Source organism: Penicillium expansum (assembly GCF_000769745.1).
Source record: "Penicillium expansum strain MD-8 chromosome Unknown contig268, whole genome shotgun sequence".
Classification (NCBI taxonomy): Eukaryota; Fungi; Ascomycota; class Eurotiomycetes; order Eurotiales; family Aspergillaceae; genus Penicillium; species Penicillium expansum.
The window spans coordinates 568,522-591,657 of NW_015971324.1; the positions used below are offsets into that span (position 1 = coordinate 568,522).

The 23,136-nt window shown below is 48.2% G+C and overlaps 9 protein-coding genes across 9 annotated transcripts; 6 read left to right on the forward strand and 3 right to left on the reverse strand.

Moving 5' to 3' along the window:
• Positions 1 to 968: 968 nt before the first annotated feature.
• Positions 969 to 4,882, forward strand: PEX2_079060 (uncharacterized protein; the record flags this gene model as incomplete). Its single annotated transcript, XM_016745176.1, has 7 exons — positions 969 to 1,066; positions 1,122 to 1,204; positions 1,258 to 1,504; positions 1,560 to 1,815; positions 1,865 to 2,062; positions 2,752 to 2,929; positions 3,009 to 4,882. 7 exons carry the CDS (start codon positions 969 to 971, stop codon positions 4,880 to 4,882), a joined length of 2,934 nt encoding a protein of 977 aa, XP_016598094.1.
• Positions 4,883 to 5,312: 430 nt separating this feature from the next.
• On the forward strand, positions 5,313 to 8,141 carry sey1 (dynamin-like GTPase SEY1; the record flags this gene model as incomplete). Its single annotated transcript, XM_016745177.1, has 4 exons — positions 5,313 to 5,461; positions 5,533 to 5,982; positions 6,042 to 7,786; positions 7,843 to 8,141. The coding sequence occupies 4 exons, from the start codon at positions 5,313 to 5,315 to the stop codon at positions 8,139 to 8,141; spliced, it is 2,643 nt and encodes an 880-aa protein (XP_016598095.1).
• Positions 8,142 to 8,888: 747 nt separating this feature from the next.
• Positions 8,889 to 9,936, forward strand: PEX2_079080 (uncharacterized protein; the record flags this gene model as incomplete). Its single annotated transcript, XM_016745178.1, has 2 exons — positions 8,889 to 9,096; positions 9,164 to 9,936. 2 exons carry the CDS (start codon positions 8,889 to 8,891, stop codon positions 9,934 to 9,936), a joined length of 981 nt encoding a protein of 326 aa, XP_016598096.1.
• Positions 9,937 to 11,364: 1,428 nt separating this feature from the next.
• ccpA lies at positions 11,365 to 11,830 on the forward strand (the record flags this gene model as incomplete). Its single annotated transcript, XM_016745179.1, has 2 exons — positions 11,365 to 11,379; positions 11,438 to 11,830. The coding sequence occupies 2 exons, from the start codon at positions 11,365 to 11,367 to the stop codon at positions 11,828 to 11,830; spliced, it is 408 nt and encodes a 135-aa protein (XP_016598097.1).
• Positions 11,831 to 12,585: 755 nt separating this feature from the next.
• Positions 12,586 to 14,034, reverse strand: PEX2_079100 (cation efflux family protein family; the record flags this gene model as incomplete). Its single annotated transcript, XM_016745180.1, has 2 exons — positions 12,586 to 13,656; positions 13,720 to 14,034. The coding sequence occupies 2 exons, from the start codon at positions 14,032 to 14,034 to the stop codon at positions 12,586 to 12,588; spliced, it is 1,386 nt and encodes a 461-aa protein (XP_016598098.1).
• Positions 14,035 to 14,798: 764 nt separating this feature from the next.
• Positions 14,799 to 16,453, reverse strand: PEX2_079110 (glutamine synthetase family protein; the record flags this gene model as incomplete). The annotated part of the gene is made up of 5 exons (XM_016745181.1): positions 14,799 to 14,829; positions 14,882 to 15,559; positions 15,617 to 15,669; positions 15,718 to 15,980; positions 16,033 to 16,453. The coding sequence occupies 5 exons, from the start codon at positions 16,451 to 16,453 to the stop codon at positions 14,799 to 14,801; spliced, it is 1,446 nt and encodes a 481-aa protein (XP_016598099.1).
• A 432-nt stretch (positions 16,454 to 16,885) lies between these two features.
• Positions 16,886 to 19,594, forward strand: PEX2_079120 (Aldehyde dehydrogenase, C-terminal; the record flags this gene model as incomplete). Its single annotated transcript, XM_016745182.1, has 7 exons — positions 16,886 to 17,129; positions 17,184 to 17,410; positions 17,467 to 17,677; positions 17,908 to 18,413; positions 18,467 to 18,939; positions 18,990 to 19,413; positions 19,481 to 19,594. The coding sequence occupies 7 exons, from the start codon at positions 16,886 to 16,888 to the stop codon at positions 19,592 to 19,594; spliced, it is 2,199 nt and encodes a 732-aa protein (XP_016598100.1).
• A 723-nt stretch (positions 19,595 to 20,317) lies between these two features.
• On the forward strand, positions 20,318 to 21,279 carry PEX2_079130 (oxidoreductase, short-chain dehydrogenase/reductase family; the record flags this gene model as incomplete). The annotated part of the gene is made up of 3 exons (XM_016745183.1): positions 20,318 to 20,367; positions 20,430 to 20,978; positions 21,039 to 21,279. The coding sequence occupies 3 exons, from the start codon at positions 20,318 to 20,320 to the stop codon at positions 21,277 to 21,279; spliced, it is 840 nt and encodes a 279-aa protein (XP_016598101.1).
• A 57-nt stretch (positions 21,280 to 21,336) lies between these two features.
• Positions 21,337 to 23,014, reverse strand: PEX2_079140 (fungal specific transcription factor domain-containing protein; the record flags this gene model as incomplete). Its single annotated transcript, XM_016745184.1, has 3 exons — positions 21,337 to 22,164; positions 22,217 to 22,879; positions 22,979 to 23,014. 3 exons carry the CDS (start codon positions 23,012 to 23,014, stop codon positions 21,337 to 21,339), a joined length of 1,527 nt encoding a protein of 508 aa, XP_016598102.1.
• Between the last annotated feature and the right edge of the window lie 122 nt (positions 23,015 to 23,136).

A 23,136-nucleotide genomic window follows, 5' to 3' on the forward strand; every position in this document is an offset into this window, starting at 1 on the left:
CCGCAATGGATCTAATTCAATTCATTCGCTACTATCATACACTATATAGAGCTAGTCCTTGACATGCGCTCTAGGGCAGCACTACTACGAAGATTTTAGTGCGAATGTACGGTGGGGCACCTTGGCCTGCAGCACCTCACAACAACTTTATTATGCGATACAACGCTAGCATGATCTAGTCAAGATTCGCCGCAATGCTAAGCTATCATGATAAAATACTGCTTTTTTACCCTTAGCCTCTCCCAATGCTCAGCCTCAATGACCCTTCGCTTCGAAATAGCGGGACACTAGTATTAGTGTAGCATCACGGAGTTCTCTCCTCCGATACGGGGTGCGGGGGTTATAGAACTATGTTGTATGAAGTATACCTCGTACTCCGCACATCAAGCATTCAAGATCTCTACCTCAGATATCAGGGCTAACCTTTACAGTCTTCGAATATTCCCATAGCTAAGCCGCGGATAGTTTTAGCAAACCATCAAGATTTGCATCTTTGAATTGGAACTTTCTTGTGAAGTTCTAATGCGTGCATTATATTGATTAAAAGCGCACGGGGTAGGGAGTGTGAGATCTCTTATTGGATCAGTAGTTCCACATCGCCATATTTTCCTATCGTTAGGCCTTCTAGATCATCTGCAATACTCAGTTCACTGATACGTTATCAGACCGCGTTCGCTTATGCAGTTCGCTTTCATTGGTGCTGCCATTCCAAGGTTGTTACCCAGTACTATAGTAGCCTCGAGCGCCTGTAAACCAATCCGGAGAAAAGGAGAAACGCAACAAAAGGAGTATTATATTAAATATGTTGGGAAGAGCTCCACAAGCAATACCGGAGAAACGGAAACAAGGACCAATACTATATATATAGGGAAACGCCATGGACGCATGTGTAGCGGGGTTTCCTGGAATTTTGTTTTATTCTTCGAAGATTGCGAAGGTATTTGGCATTGCACATATTCTATACTACCATGAAGAATCGGGATGATCTTGATCCTATGGCCAGTGATGGGACAGTTGTTGCGACGCCCTTACAAGTTCAAGATGCACCGACTTACCTTTTTACATTGTAAGAGATTATTTTTGCGTTAATTGATCGGAGAGTAGTTTAATAACACACACAGTGGAGATTCCTACACCCAGACCGAGTTCGCTGTCGATGGCATACAGCCATCTACTACAAATCCGATGGGAAACCCGGCACTAGGTGAGTGCTATTCACCAAACAAGTAGGATTGACATACTCATAATGCTAAATAGGGACCGGTACAACGAGCGGTGGTACCAATTGGGTCGGATACCTGACCACTCTATACAATGCTTCGCCGGTACTCAGCTACAACTTCGCCGTTGGAGGAGCGACAATCGATAACTCTATTGTCGATACTAAGGTTAAGGACGTGACATCACAAGTCCGGGATTTCGAGTTAGCATATAGCAAGAAGCCTATATCTGCGCCGTGGTCTTCAGATAATGCGGTGTTTGGGTTCTGGATTGGGATCAATGAGTATCGCGCCTTAATACACCGTTGCCTGTTACGTTCTAATCTTTCTAATTTCTAGCATTGGCTGGGGTCATCAAAACACCCAGCCTAGTGCACTTTTGCCGACATTAATGGCCCAGTACAAATGTCTCATTGAGAAAATATATGCATCTGGCGGACGGAAGTTCCTTTTCCTCAATGTCCCGCCTACAGATCGGAGTCCTATGATAATCAAAGAGGGACCGGAAGCCGTCAAAACATACACTACGTGGGTGAAGGCTTACAATAACGGCCTTCAATCAATGATCAATGACTTTAAGTCGAGTCGCACTGATGTAAGCTTTGACCTTTTGCATTTTTTTCATAAACCTAACCTGATCGTAGACTATTATCGTTCTTTACGATACCTGGTCCTTTATGCCGAAGATCTTGGACGATCCCCAGACATATGGATTTTCGAATGCCACCTCTTTTAATGAGAATGGCACCTCCTGTATTTGGTGGAATCATTATCACCCCGGGCAGAACTACCATAAACTACAGGCAGCGGATATGGTTCAGTACTTGCAGCCTCTCGGTGCTTGGTAGGCTGAACAAGGCGGATCGAGATGGATAGACCTGTATTACAAGGGGTGATCGAAAAGTAGATCACGAATAAATGGCATTGTAAGAAGTCCTCAACGTTATCGTATAGATAGTAGATATATACGGAGTACATTTGGTAGACGGAGTTAACGGAAGAAGCGTATTGCATCTGATTGGCCCGGTCGAAATTTCACACAACTTCGGCCGAACTTGACGGACGAACATCTATGAGAACTATCCAACGACTGTGGGCTTCTTTTTTGTTCTTTTGTTTAAGATTACGTAGGACTGGTTTAAGCTCCAGGGGTGCTTTGACTCTTCAAAGCTGTTGCGCCCCTTTCTCTGTCATCTTGTCTTACTCCCGAGGTCATTCCTACGAGAACGATGCTGGACAACCTACAACGGCCACGGATCTGATCAACTTCCTTGGCAACACAACCTCGGTGGACAGATGGTCTTATCTTAGGCCTTTTTTGTTTTGGATATTAAGATGGAGTCCTGGATAGACCAAGAACCGGCGCGAAAGCGGATGAGAAAGGGGACCAGAAGTTGCACAGAGTGTATGTGTCAAACAATAGATATTTGATATGCCTACGCTAATAGCGTTAATTATAGGTCGGCGACGCAAGATTCGATGCACATTCCACCCCAACCGTCCAGCAGTCTGTAATGAGTGTCGGTCCAGAGGCATGGAATGTGTTGATCAAGAGCATGCGGTTATCACCCCTCCATTATCCGGCTACCACCGGAACTCCCAACTTGGCGAACAGCCATACAGTCTCCGCGAAAGAGTTGCGCACCTGGAGAACCTTGTAGAGGGATTGACCAAGCGACTAGACCAACGGGACTCTAGAACTCCGCCTTGTGAGCACCATGAGATAAATCAATGTTGGTATCCTCCGCATGCGTGTGGATTGATGTCGCAGTGACTGACATTGCCCAGCGGACGGGATAAAAGCGAATTCAAGGCCACTGGCTACCGAGCCAGACGAACTAGGCCCATCCAGTGACCAGATTTGCAATGCGCCGATACTACAGCTGTTTGACAACTATCTCGTGAGTCGCCAAGAAGACTCGTCTAATAATGATAAATTCGCCGGTGTTCAGGACATGTCGCCCAAGGCCGAAGCAGTGCGTACAGAACTCATGTCTCTCCTTCCTCCCGCAGAGGATATAAATAAGATAATCAACGCGTCCTTCCATTGGCTCGTGTGGCACGACCATCTTCCAGAGCTGTTCGATCAACATGCCGACATACTCGTTTTTAATGAAAATCGCTGCGATAATCTAGTGGCTCCCGCCGAAGTTGCTAAGGCACTAATGTGCCTGTGTATCAGTGCGATTCATGCACCGCCTGAATTTGACATTGGTACCTTAACCGTGCCATTTGAACTTCAGAAATTTTCTGATCAATGCGTTGAGATGGTGGACCGTTTAATTGTCCGTGATGACAACTTCGCGGCTACCCTGCCCGGTATAGAATGTCAGATGTTGCTTCACAGGGTTCACTTGACTGATGGCCGGCTCCGAAAAGGTTGGCTGGTGATCCGTCGGGCAATCGAGTTTGCCCAGTTAGCTGGAATGCATCTGTCTACCAAGGTTCCAAGGCCAAGCGACTCTTTTTATGAAAGACGCTTGAAAATCTGGTGTTCGCTGGCAACATCCGATCGATTCCTGAGTTTGATTCTTGGCCTGCCTTATGGTATCAGCGATCAATTCTTTTTGCCCCAAATGGAGCAACGTCTCAATTCAGACTTATCAGCTCCCGAGGAATACCTGTTGCGCATTGGAAGTATCACGGGACATATGGTTGATCGAAACCAAGACCCTTCCAAGATGACTCTCACAGCAACATTACGACTGGACCAAGAGCTGCAGGATTCTTGGGAATCCATGCCAAGTCACTTCCAAGCCGCAGAGCCTTGTCAGGATGAGAAACGGGAACACTATGTTGAGAGAGTCCCATTGCAATTCATGTTCAAGCTACTGCGTGCTCTTCTCCATCTCCCCCTAATGCTGCAATCTCTGCACAAGCCTCAATTCCGTCCATGCCACACGATCGCGATTCAATCGGCAAGAGAAGGACTCGTTCTATACAAGGTCCTTCGATCGAACGTCAAGCCCTATTTGTGTAAGATGATCGACTTTATGGCCTTTACGCTATGTCTTCTTTTGATAATCCACCTGCACGGCTATTCCGACGAAGATCCAGATCAAAATAAAGAGCAAGATGAAAAAGACTGGGACATGGTAAAGAAGGTCATTGAGATCCTTCGCCAAGCGGCAACAGAGCTAGGAGGCTCGGTTGCTGCCGAGTCTGCGAATATCCTTGGTGCCATCCACGACAGCAAAGATCTCAAGCAAGATTGGAGCTGTATCTCGAGTTGCAAAATTACAGTGCCTTATTTTGGTACTATTACGGTCGGCGCAGGAACTAAGTTCTCCAAGGGTCGCCTCAAAGGCAAGAAGCAAACATCAGTAGTATCAGGCACAACGGGGACGGAGACTTCTTGCCCGGGACAATGCCCCAGTCAGCTCTATACACCGCCGATGTCTGACCCTGAAAGTGCACCAACTGCAAACTCTAATGTCTTAGATGGTGCTTCCCTCACACCCACGATGGCGCCTGGATATCCAGACGAGTCATGGCTTTCGAGGAGTGAAACGGGGACAAACCCACATGTTGGCCTGGAGCTCAACGCGTTCAGTGGACTATTCGATGATTTTGGGCAGTATATGTGGCCAAACCATAATGTTGACCTCGGACTTGATCAAGGCTGGAATCTGAACTGGTCAGATGGTGTGCCACCACCATGAATTTAGATACCCTTGTGACTTTACTTAACTGTCTGGAATCTGTATATGCTGTAAGATAAAAAAAAAACTTGACAATATATTTCTTCAGTTGAAATAAACGAGATCTTAATATCCTGTTGGTTAAAATTCAATAGAATAGATTCAAACATCCAGAGTGGTCTAGAAGTGACGTTGCCCCGGGGGGTTAAAGGGGGGTTTATGTAAGACTGTTTTCCCCAGCATCGACTCGGAACTGATCATCTCAATGAACCCGTGAAACAATCGTGTGATCTCTGATTTCTTCCCATTTTCCCGTTTGATTAGTCTGTTGCGCTTTTTCCAGTTGCATGGTTCTCTAGATCCTAGTATATCTTTGCCATTCTAACTCGCTATTGCCACCTCAACACCTCCCCCCCCCCTACCCCAACATACAGACCAGAGGCAGATAACCATGACTGAACGACGCCCCTCGGGGTTGGAAAGGAGTCCAACTGCGCCGCCGATTCTATCAAATGGCCACTTTGCTTCGGTCGGCGCTGAAGGCGATGCTGCCTCCTATGAGCATGGCGTGCAGGTGATTGATGGGAATAAGGAGTTCAAGTATGAATGGCCACCTCTCTCTGCCAGGCTCATCTAATTATGAGGCTTGAATGCTGATCGCATCAATATAGTCCCAATTTATCCAAATATTTGTCCCTTGAGAACGTCACGACGGCCGGTTTCAATTACCATCTCATCTCCGTGTTTGGTTCGCAATCCACCGGAAAGTCCACACTGCTCAACTATCTGTTCGGCACCGAGTTTTCCGTGATGTCCGAGCTGGAGAGAAGGCAAACGACCAAGGGTATCTGGCTGTCGAACAACAAGAAGCAGGGCGAAGCTGGCGCGGCGGAGCGCATGGCTGATAACATCTTGGTCATGGACGTGGAGGGAACTGACGGTCGCGAGAGAGGCGAGGATCAGGATTTCGAGCGTAAGAGTGCGCTTTTTGCGCTTGCGACGAGCGAGGTTCTTATTGTCAACATCTGGGAACACCAGGTGGGGTTGTATCAGGGAGCCAACATGGGGTTGTTGAAGACCGTGTTCGAAGTCAACTTACAACTGTTCCTAAAGGATAAACAGTATGTATTCTTACGATCGTCTCCTTGTCTATGCGCTTTGGATGCTAATCGCTCTACAGTACCACCCATCGGTCCCTCCTATTCTTCGTCATTCGTGATTTCATCGGTAACACACCACTTAAGAACCTGCAGAAGACATTATTGGAAGACCTATCCCGTCTCTGGGACACTATATCGAAACCTGCGGGCCTAGAGAAGTCGACGATTCACGACTACTTTGATTTCCAATTCTACGGACTGCCGCACAAGGGTTATCAACCGGACCAGTTTTTGACGGAGACAAAGAAGCTTGGCTTGCGTTTCCGGGAAGGTCACCGAGACCCAAAGAGAGATGCCCTTAAGGGCGAGTTCTCCGAAGGAGGAGTCTTCCTCCCCGAGTACCATCGCCGCATCCCGGCTGACGGATTCTCACATTATGCGGAGGGAATTTGGGATCAAATCGTCAACAATAAGGATTTGGATTTGCCCACACAGCAGGAGCTGCTTGCGCAATTCCGTTGTGACGAAATTTTGCGCGAGGTAATGATCGGCTTCGATGAGGCGATTATCGCATTTGAAGATAAGCAGGCCGAGTCCGTGCGCGTCGGTGCGCCCGAGGTCCTAGGGGGACTTGGTGTCGCCATGCGTGCTGCGCGCGTCAAGACCCTCAAGAGCTTTGAGACGGAAGCCAGCCGATACCACAAGGGTGTTTACCAACGGAAAAGCGTTGAGCTTCAAACCAAGGTCGATACCCGCCTCAAGGCACTTTTCCATGGCCAGCTGTCGGCAGCTCACAAGTCTGGAATTCGCGACTTCGGTGATTCAGTGAGTGCTGCTGTGAAGGATGGCCAGAAGAAGGGCGGTAGCTACGACTTCGCCGAAATCGTTACCAAGGAGGCCCAGTCTTCATTGGAGAAGTTCGAGGAAGTTGCTCGCTCTACATTGGTGGATGGAGCTTCTTGGAGCAACTACAAGCAAGAGCTTTCTTTGTACAAGAAAGAATTGGCTGAGGTCAGTGCCCGACTGCGTCGCGATGAAATGAGACGTCTGGCCACCCGCGTCGAGCGGTGGGTTCAATCTCGTCTGGGCGAATCTGTTGGCCTTGAGTTCAATGCCCTCGGGTCCGGAAGAGCTGGCGGTGGTGCTCCCGAGAACGGAGAGAAGACTACCGAGAAGGACTTCTGGGATCGGATCTGGAACTTGTTTGAAGAGACTGTCCTTGACGCCGAGCGTAGATTCACGGACCGTGCGAGCAGCTTCGATGCAAGCATTGATGAGGTTGATGTTGGTCTTTGGCGACTGCGCCGTAAGTCTTGGAGTGTTCTCCGCGCCAAGATTGAAGAGGAGATGATTGAGGGCAACTTGCTCCTCAAGCTTCGGGAAAACTTCGAGGACAAGTTCCGTTATGACGAAGCCGGTGTGCCCCGCATCTGGCGCCCTACTGATGACATCGAGGGAATTTACACCCGTGCTCGCGAGTCTACCTTGACGGTGATTCCTCTTCTGTCTCGTTTCCGCCTGGAAAGGACTACTGCCCCACCCCCGCTTGACCGATGGATTGGACATACTCCAAGCACCGCGACACCTGCGGATGAGGAGGATCTGGCCCCCATTGGAGGTGTGGATGAACACGAGGGCAAGAGTTTGGAAGAAGAGATGACAATTCTAAGCGATACGAAGCGCCAAGAGCTCACAGTACGATTTAAGAAGGCCGCCGACGGTGTCTACGTCGAGGCCAAGCGGAGTGCCATCGGCGGTATGACACAGGTCCCTTTGTATTTCTACGGTTTATTGCTGGCTTTAGGCTGGAACGAAATCTGGGCCGGTAAGTTTTCATTGAGGAATTCTTCATTTTCATATTTATACTGACGTGCTCTCTAGTCCTGCGCAACCCAGCTTACTTTATCCTGCTATTTGCGTTTGCCATTGGCGCATACATCACCTTCCAGCTCAACCTCTGGGGTCCGATGCTGAAGATGACCGAGGCCGCCTCTCAGCAAGCTCTGGTGGAAGGCAAGCGCCGCCTGCGCGAGTTCCTCGAATCCTCCGACACTGGCCGTCAGGCGATTGCGATGTCGGCTGGGGAGCATGCTGGGTCTTCCTCTCGAAAGGAAGAATATGAGATGTCAGATATGCAAAAGCGTGGCTCGAACGCTAATGATGACCTGGATGACATGTAACTTGTTTGCTTGCTGTGCTCTTCTGGCGATCACCCTGTATTTTACTCTTTCCTTTCTGTAGCTTCTATATGCATACAATATGATCCTTTGGTAACAATCTTTTTGGGTAGAAAATAGGTGATCTGGATCTGACGATATTACCAACTCCAACCAGGGGATTATAGAGACTTCATACATATTATAGTATAGTCATGCATAGCACTCATTGTGGTTTGCAGGTTGACAAGGAACGTGAAGGGTCTAGAGTGATCTAGATTCCTGGGATACAGAGATACAGAGGAAGCTGTGGGAGGGCCCTGGGTACTAGCTAGGCCTTCCGGATTTGCGTCCATTGCACCATAACTCAATATCTACAACAGCTCAGTCGGTAAGTCTCGGAGAGTTGCTCAAATCTGCCCAGGTGGCATCTGCTTATTCTGTTAGTATCTCAATGGCGACTTGTATTTACTCATAGACACGCTGGATGTCAAGTTCTGGGTCCTGAGTCACACCAAATTGACCGAGTCAAATCCTGAACAAGCCTAGGCAAAGGACTGGTTGATTCGACTAAATTGGCAATGACCTCTCATTGCTCATTGCTCGGGTCATACCCACGTCAAGGGACCGGACTTCCTCCGAGGTGAGGGGTATACTTCTCAACCAATGTATCTAGCGTGGTCGATTTCACTACATAGATTAGCTTGTGTTAAATTGAAGCCTTGAAGTCGTTCAGCTAATCTGCTTCTTCGATCTCCTCTACCCCGAACCATGTCTGGTATTCCCAATCTCCCAGAGACATTCGATGATCTCCCCGACAAGCGTCGGTTTTGGCCTGGGGCTGCAGGGTCAGAAGAGGAAGGACTGGGAATGCTCCGCCTTCTAACGCCCGAGCTAGTTGCTCAAGCTGCGCGAACACAAATCCAGTCTGGCGAGCGGGTATGCTTAAACTGGAACATGGAGAATTTGAGCCCACCAGGTAAAATAAGAGCACTTGACTATCGGATCAAACAAGAAACCATAAGACTCACGACTGGAGAAATTAGGGTTCGGCCGCAAATCATTCGAGCACCGTGTCAAATGGGTCGCCGAGGGCGTCGCTTTCGACGACGAATACCACTTCAACCCACAGCAATCCTCCCAGTGGGACGGCCTCCGACACCACAATGCGCCAGCCCCAACACCAGAAGACCAAGACCGACGCCTCTTCTATGGTGGCACGACCGCAAAGGAAATTCTTGACGAGAACTCGTCGCGGATTGGCATCGGGTTTTGGGCAAAGAAGGGCATTGCTGGGCGCGGCGTGCTGATTGACTACGTCTCCTACGCGGAGAAGAAGGGCATTAGCGTAAACGCGCTAAGCCGACATATGATCTCACTTGACGAGGTTCAGGAGATCGCGCGCGAATGTAACATCAAATTCCAGAAGGGCGATGTCTTTTTCTTGCGGGTTGGTCTGCCTGGGACGTGGGAGCGGATGTCGGCCGAAGATCGGGTGGCTTATAGTCAACAGGGTATGCCGCAGCATGCTGGAATCGAACAGAGTGAGCGGGTGCTACGCTTTATATGGGATAATCATTTTGCGGCTGTTGCGTCCGATGCTGTTAGCTTTGAAGTTTACCCAACTCTGAACCCGGAGTTTGATTTGCATCATCATCTTCTGGCTGGGTGGGGTATTCCTATTGGGGAGATGTTTGATTTGGAGGAGTTGGCTGCGACGTGCAAGCGTTTGGGTCGTTGGAGTTTCTTTATCTCGAGTAGTCCGTTGAACTGCACCCGGGGAGTGTCTAGTCCACCTAACTGCATGGCTATCTTCTAGTTATGGCGTAATAAGAAGCGTTCATCCAAGGAAATTTGAAGCGGTCTACGTATATATACCCATATATATATCTATCGAGGGATCCCACGCCCCATGCTTCAAGCCAGGAATATCCTGTGGCGAGTTGTATAGATTCCTGGCATTACACGGCCCAACAAGCCACTGGACTACGGACTATTTTGGTCCCAAGCAAAATCTAAGCCCGGGATGTTACATGCCTCATCAAGAGAAAGTTTGGGAGTGTTTTCAAGTATATGGCCGGGATTCTTGTTGGGAATATCCCTATCAGTGCTATCACCACCACCTGGGCTACCTAACACCTAACTTAGAAGGCCACTATATTCCCCTCACTTGCTTTTCGAAAGCACACGGATTCATTGTTTATTGTTCAGATGAATTCCTAAATCTAGTTCAAGCTCGAAATCATGCTTTAAAAACACCTCGGAAATCTCAGCTATATACAACTTTTGTTTCGTACGAGCTAGAGTGGACCCAGCACTACTACCATCTTATGAAGTTGTCAGGACCGGAGCAAAACTTTGTCCAAGTGAAGCGTGACTGGTCACATTTGGAGCGATAAATGCAGCATCTTTTTTCTCATGATGATGAGGCTCAACGAATTGCGGATAAAGGCGTTCAAATTTTCCGCGAGAGGTATCTCAGTCCTGCGGCGGAGGTGTGCTACTGGCGTCGGTTGATACGAGAGTGGAAGAAAGTCATTAGTTTCAAGCCTGAATTCTTCAAAATGGTTGGATGGGAAGAAGGAATGGAGAGGCATTTCCGTGGAGAGTTTCTTGTTGATGGGAGAGGTGGCGTATGATCCCCGGTGAGAGTTCTCAAGAAATATATACATGTGATACCTTGATTTAATGCTCATATCTCTTATTTCTCAAATCCTTCGTAGTTGATACTTGTGCTGAACGCTCGAGCTGGGAATATACATCTATAGCTTACTAGATATCCCGCCCTAAGACAAAACAGGTACCAGTCAAGCGCAATTGACAATTGTATGGAATCAGGTTAGAATTACGGAGTACTGCAATTAAGTCTACAATCAAACCGAAGAGATTATTTGGCCCTTTAAGAAACCTATGCTTCATTCTTGTGAGAGATCAACATTTACCTGCCAAGACTGGTTTGATCTCCCATTCTAACCCTTTTCCCCTTCCCTCCAGGGCTTTTGCTTCCTTGTTGCAAATACTAAATACTTGATTAAACTCCTACATTCCACATGCTCAAAGAGGATGTGTTTTGACACTATGTTTACACGACCATGATGATCATCGCGTGCCATTGCTTCTTAAATACCATGAGACCCAGTTCCCCATTATTTACCCCAAGTTAAATATTCAGACCGAAACTCTCTTTAACGCCTTTCCTAACCGGAGAATCACTTTCTTTACCAAACAAACACAATCCTTGAACAAGATGCACTTCTCTAAGGTAATTCCACCTTTCTACCATATATACTTGACCTATACAACTTGCTAACACACCACAGACCCTTGCCACCGCGGCAACCTTTGCCATGACTGTCTACGCCGGCTTCCCTGTCGCTAGCGTCAGTTTCCAGTCCTGGGAGAAGTGTGATATTGGCTATCCCACACTCGGAGAACCCAAGTTCTCTGTTGATGTGGCCGTCACTCCCGCGACTTGCGACAAGACCACTGTCAACCGTGACTGGAGCATTAACAACTATGCCTTCAAGGCTCGCTTGGACACCAAGGACACTGCCTTCTGCCAAGGCGTGATCATCTGGAACAACGAAGGCTGCTCTGGCGAGCCTGTGCACTTCCTGCCTTTCAACCACAGCCCCTTTGCCGAGGGCCAGTGCATCCCTGACATCCTGGACCCTGGCTTTGTCTCCTTCAAGTTGGCTTGTGCGGGTTTCTAGGAGGTGGAAAAATTGGTATCCAAGAAATGATGACTGTCGGGACTGCCGTGTTGGATTCTATTGTCGCCCTTGACCTGGCGATAGATACCTACATTCTTTTGCTGTCTGTTTTTTCTTATGTATTCTTACTCGGCTTTGATTCACAGATATCTCCGTGGTATTACCGAGTACTTCCTGGGCTATGTCTCCCATGATATTATACTTCATAGCATAATGTTTTGTACCGTTCAGAAACATCCATCATCTGCTGCTCTTTTGCACCAAGAAACTCATCTATAATCCAACACAGAAAACCACATCGTATTTCCAACTTAGTCCCAGGCATTTAGGTAGTTATTGGAAGAAAGATGGGGCAGGTGGGTTCTCAGCCGTACATGGCCTAACTGGCAATCAGGCTACAGACTTCTTTGGCCCTAAGGGAAGCGAACCTAGGGCCTTTGTCTCATCAAGACAAAATTTGACGTTGTTCTTGACTATTATATACCACCTGGGCTATATATACTAGGTCGTATGTAGGTATAATGTGAAGGATGTGCAAACTGGACCTGAGAGTAATATCATGAGGTTTCCACTTGGGTTCTTACATATTACTGCACATTCGTTAGTGAGATAGCCCCGAACACTAATTTTTGAACCTGGAAGCATCTATGTTGGCTATGAAGTAAACGTTCATAATATACAGGGGTATCCCTTAGAACCAGGAAGACATATGCACAGCTGAACAAATAAGACATCAGCCATCGAAATTAAAGAGATCATGCACGCTCAATCGTGAATTGCAAAGATACCTCCCATTTTTGACCCCCAGTGCCATACCCACCCCCCAACCTGTTGCGAATCAAGCTGGATATCTTCTCCCGTAGCCGGACAAGATTATCCTCGGAACCATTGACTCGGAGCTTCAGGTTTGCCATACATAGCCCATAATGGACCTGCCAGAATCGAGCGTCATCAATGCCAAATACAGCAGCATCGGCTTCAATATCCTTGATGACATCAGAAACTCCTTGGCCGGAGTAGGACATGAGAAGCATGGATCCTAGAGTCTTCACCAAGCGAGTTCCTAGGAAGCACATTGAGAAGGCAATGGTGCCAGACAGGAGCTTATCTAGCCAATCATAGATCCGGATCGAGACCAGAGGCAAAAGCAGTAGCAGAGCTGAACAAGAGAGGGTGAGGAAGTGAGACGGGTTGCTCAAGACCGATGGGAGAGATTGGATATACCCAAATCGCATAGCCTTCCCAATTCGAGCATGGTTCTTGAGACCAATTGCTGACACAAGCGTCGATGAAATAGCTAGAACTGCAGTCACGTCCACACTACCCAGAGAAACCCGATCATGGTCATGCTGATGATGAGGCTCATGACCGGCCTTTTCAAGGAAATGTTGCAGATTGTGGGAGATGAGATCCATTCCCATAAACAAAAGAAGCACAGCCATTGCGAATCCGGCTAGAACTTCTGCACGTTCAAGGCCGAACGGGTGGCGGATAGTCGATCTCTTCCAAACCTCAAAATTGCCCAGCACATCGACTGCAACACACAGAAGAGCCCCGAGTGAATCAAAGAGAATCAGATGCGATAATGCTGTCATGGCCAGGGACCCGTGTGCAGTCCAGAGCGTGTACGCCGCAACGAACATATGGCATAAACTCCACCAGAAGCGAGTCTTTTGGTCCCTCGACATGCTAGATCGGCATTCTTTCAGTGTTGGCATAGGCAGGGAGTTAGGGAGGGCTAGTGGCGCGCGAGGAGGAGGTTCGAGGAAGATCTGGTGCGAGATGCTACTGTGTTTGTATTTGTGGCCACGACGTTGTCCCATGTTCTGCAACACGAGGTAACAAGTTAGCACCCCGCCACCATAGGTCATCAGTGCAGTTCATCTCACCGATTTGATCACTGGGCTCTTCGCCATAACAGTAGTATTGAAATTGAATGGCCCGGCGGAGGACATGTCGCCCGAACCATTCTCGATCGGCGTCTCTGCATCTTCAGGCGAGGTTGCCAGATTGAAAGAGGAATTCGTGGGGCTCAACATATCTCTACTTTCGGCATCCATGATACCCTTCGGAAAGGAAGCCTTAAGCGGCGATAGGGAATTGCGATCGATGGGTATCCCTGAGTTGATCTGGGAGGCATATTCATCGTCCGCTGGCGGAGTGGGGGTGCGCGGTGGGAGAGGGAGAGGAAGGTTCGAAGCCATCGCGCTGGCTTTGCGAACAAAATGCCTTTATAAATTGATGGCTATGTACATATACACATGAGTAGACATGTAGGTTCAGGCTGGGGCATCAACCCCCCGGATGAGCCCCGGTGTTTCTGCCGATCATCACGTGGGCGGCCTAAGCACCCTGAAACCTAAAAGCCTTAGCGCATTTCTCTAGGGCTGCATCTATAGCCCTCTGAATAAGAGATTGAATGCATGAGGGTAGGCTCATGGGAATTATTTGGACAAAAAAAGGTGATAAAGTAGTCTGTGTGGTTTGTTCCCGATGGGTTTTAATTTTATTCGGTACAAGCCTATGACATGCAGAAACATGCACAAGTACGAAAGACTTTATTGGTTGTGAGACCATAAGCAGACATGGGGACCTAGGTAGTTCCATACTAAGCGGCCTTTTCTCGGACTTTATCCCAATAACAGTTATCTATACATAGAGATAACTATGTGATGCACTGGATATGCACTTCCGGGGGGCTATACGGGTGAGTTTATCGGGGCAGGGCTCAGGTATGTACCAAATATCCAAATTAGCTCACTATGGACTAAACAGACTTCCTGTCTCCTCTTTACTAGATATCATTGTTTAAAAAACCAATCAATTTTAATCGGTCAAGTCCGAACAGGTGCAATGAGAGTAAATTTTGATGTATTTGAAAGATAATTCGGAGATTTAGACCTGGCATATATGCATACCTAGTCATGGAATGAATTTGGTTCGCAACGCTCAACAATAATTTACAAATTTACACTATTTCAATATATCGCTTAAACTCCCTATAAAAGCGTTAGTCTTGCATTCATATGTGCCACAGTATTTCCGACTTACCAATCAGTCACAGCCTCTCTCCAAAGACCCAATTCATGCTGTCTTGTGGCTGTGAAGTAATCTACGAACTCCGAACTCAGAATCTCCCGCGCGATGCTTTCCGGGGCTGAAAAACGGTCTAAAGCCTTGTCTAGAGTATTGGGCAGAAGCTCTGGACGGTCCCCTGGGGCGCGTGCAGACATCGGTGGGACCTTGATCTCAAGCTTCTTCTGTACACCCCTCCAGCCCGCTGCAAGGATAACACTCAGCGCGTAATGGGGATGCAGATCAGCCCCAGGAATGCGTACTTCAAAGCGAGTAGCACCTGGCTTGCATACTGGTGGCGTAATAAGACGGATCGAGGCAATCCGGTCCTCGAGTCCCCAGCTAATGTGCACTGGTGCCCAGTAGTTCTCAACGAGGCGCTTGTATGAGTTCACAGTCGGCGCAAACAGTGGCATAATATCTGGCAGAGCATCCAGAAGCCCGGCGAGGAAATGACGTCCTGTTTCGGAGAGGTGTGCGATGTCCGACCATTGAGGGTTTGCCTCGGGTGTCTCCCTTGCAAACAGGTTCTTCCCATCATTGTCTGCAAGTGAGATATGGATGTGTCCCGAGCTGCCTGGCATGCCTTGCATGGGCTTAGCCATGAAGCATGGTGTAATGCCGTGGTCAACACCCAAGGATTTGGTCAAGAGTCTGTCGCCTTGTTAGCTCTGAAAGGAACAGATGATTTGTGGTATTCGCGGCACTCACTTGAATAATGCCACTTTGTCTGCCATTTCACTTATCTCGGAAACCTTCAAGGCCTATGTAAAGTATTAGAGGAGTTCAAATGACCTGGATAGATGACATACTGCTTCATACACACCGGGCCCGCCCTCAGTGTGCCACCCTTCAATGCCGCAGTTGATCTCCGCACTGGTATTGAAAATATCGTAGAAATACTTCTTGTTTACAACCGGTCGCGTTGAGCTATAGCAGAACATTCCAGCTGTAATTGGTCGCAGGGCACTAGGGGCATTTTTCTCTAGGAAAGTAGCGAGGTTGGGATGCTGGGAGCCTGCACTGCCGTATCCGTCTTCGGAGGGAGTCTGGAAATTCATAAATTCAAGTTCGACTGTCTGGTATCAGCATTTTAGATTCCTTTGCTAGACTTTCCCGCAACTTACCTCCAGCTAAAGCATGAAGCCCCTCCCCTGCAAGCTTATCACACAAACTCCTCAGCATACTCCTCCCATCCGCAGAAACTGGGCGCTCATCATCAAGGAATCGGACTAGAAAGAAAGGGATATTTTCTTCCCACGGCAGACGGCGGAACGAGTTCAGATCTGGAACAGCCAGGAAGTCTGCGTACCCTGATTCCGGGGGTGCGACCCGTGCATCGGTTGTCCATAGCATATCGTGCATATCCCAACCGAAAAGAGCTGAGCTGAAGCCAAACCCCTTCTCCGCAATCCCAAGGAACTTCTCCTTGGCCATGACCTTGCCACGAAGCACTCCATCGCTGTCGATACCGGCGACTTTGACCTTGATGTCGTCTGCGAGAAGGGTGGAAAGTGATTCGACGGTGATCATGGTGGGTGTAGTCATTCTGATAGAATTTCAACAATGGCAGGAGGACTAACTAAATGAGTCCAACAGTTGGGGTTTGAATTGAAAGAGACATTTCGCTGGCCCCTGTGATTTTATACAATTCGCGCGAATAGTGGATTGTGAGGCTGCGGGTCCAACATGTGGTCCAAATTAATGCCGCGCCGCATCTCTCAGGTCAAAAATAATCCCGCGCGGTGCAGCCGATAGCGTGCAATAATTATTTACACGTAAAAACAATGGATCTCATGAGTGAAGCTATGATCGGATTTTCGGAGATGCTCCGCGGTCCGCGCTGTGGGGTTCAGTAGATAGCGCGCTTATCCTCGTGTCGGAATTATACAAAACTTGAAAGTCGGACTTGAGATTAAATTGGTAATAGATGGGTTCATTGTTCATTGTGAATCTAAAGCGGAAGTACACATCTCCAGTATGACATCCTCCATTCGCATTCACGTCGCCATCCTCGTGTGTGACACGCCTATCCAGCCTGTTCTCAGACAGTATGGCGACTACTTCACAATATTCCAAGAACTTTTGAGGCAAGCCTTCAAAGACTTGGAAATATCCAAGGATTTTGGAGATATTACGGTGGGATTTAGTGAGCATCAGATGGTGGACAACAACCGATTTCTTGATCTAGAGAAGGTTGACGCAGTTCTTCTTACTGGAAGCAGTACGTTACCAGCAATTTCAATATCCGAATGATGCAACTAATATTACTTGGTAGAACACGATGCCTGGGGTGATGATCAATGGATCCGCGACCTTACAACCAACGTTCGTGAGACCGTTTTAACACACAAGAAGCCTGTAGTTGGGATTTGCTTCGGCCATCAGATTCTTGCTCGGGCGCTGGGAGCCCGAGTTGGCAGAAACGAAGCTGGATGGGAGATTTCGGTTGAGAAGCTCACCCTGACTGAGGCCGGGAAGAAACTGTTTGGAAAGGATACGCTGGTAAGTGAAGAAACAACCGAACAAGCTCGAATGAGGGAGGTTCTGATTAAATACAGAGCATTCAACAAATGCACCGGGATATTGTCTTTGATTCTCCAGTCGGTTTCGCGAATCTCGCTTCAAGTCCAAAATGTGAAGTTCAGGGTCTTTACTTGCCCAAGCAAGTGCTATCGGTACAAGGACACCCGGAATACAATGAAGGTATCATGTCATGCCTCCTCGAAGCCAGACATGATAATGGGATCTTTGATGATGAACTGTATAACAGTGGGTTATCCCGAGTGGGTGATTCTCATGACGGGTGGTTGATAGCGAAGGCAATTGCAAGATTCATTGTAGATGCGAAGACCAAATAGTTTGAGCTAATACAAAATAAAACACTATTGTTACAAGATTGAGATAAAAAGGAATAATAGTCCATAGATGTATCCCATGTATCCATACATATAAATGTATAGATGTATGTAGAATAATAATAATAATAATAATAAGATAAGCTATCAGATCAACCGCGGCACCGGCTCCGCGCTATAAAGTCCTCCTCTCCCCACCTTCGGGATTCCACTCTTTTTTATCCCAGACCAAATACACAACCTACGCTATGTCAAACCAAATTCGTACTATCTGCCCTTCGACGCACGAGGTCATTTTTGACCAGCCTGGTACTTCACTCAATGAAGCTATTAAAGTTGCTGCTGCCTCAAAGCAAGCCTTTGAGTCCTACAGAACAACCTCTCTGGAGGATCGGAAAAGCATTGTGAAACGAGCACTAGACATTATTGAGCAGCGCCGCGATGATTTGGCTAGAGAACTGACTGCCCAAATGGGGCGACCCATTCGGTACTGTGCATCTGAGATCAACACCATGCGTCTGCGCGCCGAATACTTGATGGATATTGCCGAAGATAGCCTGTCCGATCTCCCTGGTCGGCCAGAAGCCGGCTTCCGGCGAACGGTTAAGCGTGTTCCCGTAGGACCAGTGCTTATTGCGAGTGCTTGGAATGTGAGCGAATACTATTATTAGAGTGTACTCAGATTTGCTGATCAATATGATAGTATCCTTACTTGACTACTGTCAATGCTCTTGTTCCAGCGCTTCTTGCTGGTAACAGCGTTATCCTGCGCCCTTCACCACAGACCCCGCTATTTGGAAATAGACTACTCGAGGTCTTTACTGAGGCAGGGCTCCCACCTCAGGTCCTTCAGATCATCCACATTGGAAATCTGGATGTTTTGGACCAGGTAGCACAGATTCCCGAGATCCAGTCTGTCTCATTTACCGGATCAACTGCAGGTGGGATCAGACTTAGGGAGGCAACCGCCCATCACATCAAGCCCGTCAACCTCGAGCTTGGCGGAAATGATCCTGCATATGTTCGTCCGGATGTCGACGTAAAGCACGTTGCAGAGCAACTTGTGGACGGAGCTGTTTTCAATTCGGGGCAGAGTTGCTGTTCCATCGAACGGGTATATGTGCATGAGAAGATTTACGACGAATTTGTTTGCGCTGTGCAAGAGGAGCTGAAATCGTGAGTTGGATTACGTCTTGAAGAAAATACCTCTCTGACATTCAAATCAGGTATAAGCTTGGTGATCCGCAGGATCAGAGCACAACCACAGGCCCTGTCATCTCAACGCAGGCCGTGGAGAAGATTACTGCTCACGTCAAGGATGCAATTGCTAAAGGAGCTGTCAACTCTACTCCTCAGAACCTAAGTTTTGAGGTGGCGAGCAACCCTGAGATCCAAAAGGGTAACTTTGTTTCTCCGGTTGTTTTGACCAATGTCAACCATACCATGGCTACGATGAAGGAAGAGACTTTTGGTCCTGTGATGCCAATCATGAAGGTCTCTAGCGATGACGAAGCTGTTACATTGATGAATGACAGTGATTATGGTCTGACGGCGAGCGTCTGGACGAAGGATATCACTCGCGGAGAGGAGTTGATTGATCGCATCGAGGCTGGGACAGTGTTCATTAACCGCTGTGACTATCCAAGCCCGGTAAGACACTTTGACAATTTCTAACTCAATTTGCTATTGATTCCTTAATGCTAATATTGGAAATTAGGACCTTGCCTGGATCGGCTGGAAGACATCAGGTTTGGGATGCACTCTTGGCCCACGAGGATACGATGGATTCGTGAAGCTAAAGAGCTACCACATCAAGGATGGCTCAGCATGAGTGGACAGTTTTGAAGATGATTAGATAGTGTTATAGTCTGGAATAATTCAATAAATTTCAATATCAATCATTCTATCCAACTATATCCGAGCATGTCCCCTATGTCGTACAACTTTAACCTTAAGAGCCCACCAAAGCCAACTCATAAGATTGTAACCGAGAGTAACACACGAGCGTGTCAAAATCCATGGACGTCTACGGAGTACTCCTTACGTTATTCTCGACATATTGTATGAAGCTCATCCAAAAAGCCCCACTATAGCGCGGTCCCGGACCGCGCTTCCTTAACTCCGAAACCCCACCAAAGATAGTCAATGAAACTGCTTCATGCCCCTGAGTGGTTGGAGATCTACCTAACAGCTACCCCTCATGCCCCGCATAATGAGCTCACCGCGCCGGCGGGGTAGTAGGAGCGCGATAGAGCTTTGAACTCATACTCGTGGAGATTATTTGAAAAGGGTGGAAGGGGGGATTGTAGCGCGTTGAATCGCGTGGTTGGGTCTGATTTACCATGTGGGCTAGATAACGGTGGAAGCTGCTCCGGTATGGAGATTGTTTAATATAGACTGTGGAGATTGGAAATGGTATAAATTCAGGCCTTTACCAAGGGCCTACCCTCTGTAGTTTTATTTATTTATTCTTATCAACCACTCAACCTGCATCAGCACACTGTTCTATTCTCCCCGACCCCTTCTCTCCTATCACACACAACACAATATCAAAATGGTCGGACGTCTTGAAGGCAAGAATGCCATCGTCACCGGTGCAGCTGGGTATGTACCTCTATCCACCTATGACCAACAAAGCAATAAAAGACGCAACTAACGAAAAGCAGAGGTATCGGCCTCGAAACCACAATTCTCATGCTCCGCGAAGGCGCCTCCGTCCTGATGGCCGACATTAGTGATGCAGGCCTGAACAAAGCCCTGTCCAAGGTGAATAGTGTCGTGCCCGCCTCAACCCGCACCGGAAAAGTCGAAATCAAAGTCGTCGATGTGTCGAACGAATCCCAGGTCGAAGCAGCAGTTGCTCATCTCGATGCGTGGGGTGGACTGGATATCATCTTCAATAATGCCGGAATCATGCACCCCAAGGACGGAGATTCGGAAGAGTGTCCCGAGGATATCTGGGATCGCACAATGAATATCAATGTGAAGGGTGTGTGGTATGGCTCAAAGCATGCTGTGCGCGCATTCCGAAGGCATGGCAAGAAGAGCGCTAGCGTGATCAATACTGCTAGTATGGTTGCGCTGGTTGGGGCTGCGACGCCGCAGTTGGCGTATACTGCTAGCAAGGGTGCCGTATTGGCAATGACCCGGGAACTGGGTATTGTTCATGCCCGCGAGGGTTTCCGATTCAACTCGCTTTGCCCTGCACCTCTTAAGTATGTTGATATTTTGCCCTTTTCCGGTTGAAACCTTTCATGAAACTGACATTCAAATAGCACGCCTCTGTTGCAGGATTGGCTTGGTGACGATAAGGAGAAGCGCTTCCGTCGTGAGGTGCATTTCCCTACCGGTCGGTTTGGCGAGGCGATTGAACAGGCCCATGCGGTGATCTTCCTTGCTAGCGACGAGAGCAGTTTCGTGAACGCCACTGACTTCGTCGTTGATGGTGGCCTGACAAAGGCATATGTTACGCCTGAGGGCCCGGCGACGGAAGCACCGAAGAACTTGGCTGCATGAATGGATGGCGTATTTGCTAGTTTGTACATAATATGAGTAACAGAATGACGATCAACATCACGCAAATGAGATCCATATTTGGTTTTCCTGCATTGCTCGACAAATATTCCATGGCCCGGCCTCGGAAGCAGGTGATCGCCACATTGCTTCGAGGAGTAGAAGTGTTCGATGCATATTTCCAAGACCAAATTTCTCGATCATAGCATTCAATCGTCGTCGTAGACAGTCCTGTTGATCGGGGTTGAGAAGGCATGAGCCCACTAGAGCGATCGGCCAACAAAGGCCGGAGTTGATGCGCGCACTGGGCGACAGCTCACCCAGGTATGACATGGCTTCTGTCACTGAGTTTTCCACCATGCCATTATACATTCCATCTTTGGTGTATTGGAAGCCACCTAGGGAGGTGTACAGATAAATGAGTATGGCTTCTTGGAAGATTAACCCAGCCAGACGGACCTCCGTCCCGACATTGGGATAAGGTGACCAGCGTATGATCTGGGATTGTATGGATGCAAACATGGCAATATCATCAGCTGTTGGAACGACTGCCTGGGTGTCATCCATGATCCACTGTCGGCCGAGATCGAAGATGCACGGGATCAGCAACAACAGTTCCAGCCAGCAACCGCACAAGTTACCCACGTACTGGGTCCGAAGTAATTCGCGCGACCGTTGTTCCAGATCCAAGTTCAAGAAAAGCTGACCGCTAAAGCGAGCATCGATTGAGATCATGCTGACAGTCGCAGTATAGGTGTAGTATTCGATGACGAAATCTTTCAAGTCTCGTGGAACTGCCGAGTCGCTCTGGGCAAGCAATTTGACTAGCAGAGAGTTCGCGGCGGATAAGTGGTCGAATATTGTCCCGTTCATATCACCCTTTGCTGTCTAGTTTTGTTAGATTATTGAACACATTATTTTTGGATCATAAATTTCCTACCTCAGTAAAACACATCAGAAGTGCCCCCACTAGGAGCATGAGAGGGTTCGATTCTTTCCCGTCGATAAAGTCCGTTACCCCACGACGGAAATGCTGGAGGGCCTTTGTGTAGTGACTGTGGGCAATTGTATCCGATTCATCCCGAGATCGAAACGCGCGGTGAGCGGCGCTTTGAGTGATTACCAGCTGCAGTAGTAAGTCGCTGGAAAATGCCAGGGGTACAATCTGTACTAGAAAGGGGTTGACGGGCGTGGATCCATTTGCCATGCAGTCGGCCGTGGTGGCTAGGTAATGACTGAGAAGCTGATAAGACTCGGCATCATAGCCAGGCAGCATGGATAGGCTGCGCGGCAACGCATTTCTTATTGAAACAGAAGTGACAAGAGCATCACTGATAGGGGTAGTCCCGGTAGCTGTTGATAATCGGCGTTGATTGTTAGGCTCCTCATGCACTATCGTGTTTTCAAACTGCTCTCCAGTAGTCACCGAGTGCCCTGAACTCGATGAAACAGATGGGGCGCGTTGCGATAAGGGACTCCTAGGCATCGAGATTTCATCGAGCTGCTCAATGGCATCGAAAATATTCGGTCGGGACTCATCTGTCGCAGATACTTGAGCTTCGTCCTCATGGCTGGGATCTCTCTTGCCAGGAACATGGGGCCACTGGCAGGCCAGGTCATTGCGCTGACAGCCAGCACATATTGGACGTGTCTCGTCACATTTCTTCTTGCGACGCCTGCAGGTCAAACAACCAGTTCTTACTCGGACGATTCGCTGCACACGTCGATCCGGCGGCATATTTGAGTTAAGGAGATCAGAAGAAGGCACCTGGGCAGGCAATTATTAGGGGATCTCGGCGCCAATCCTATCTCGGGGCAGAGCTGATAAGAAAGTGTGGGGTAACCCTAGAACTCCCGGCC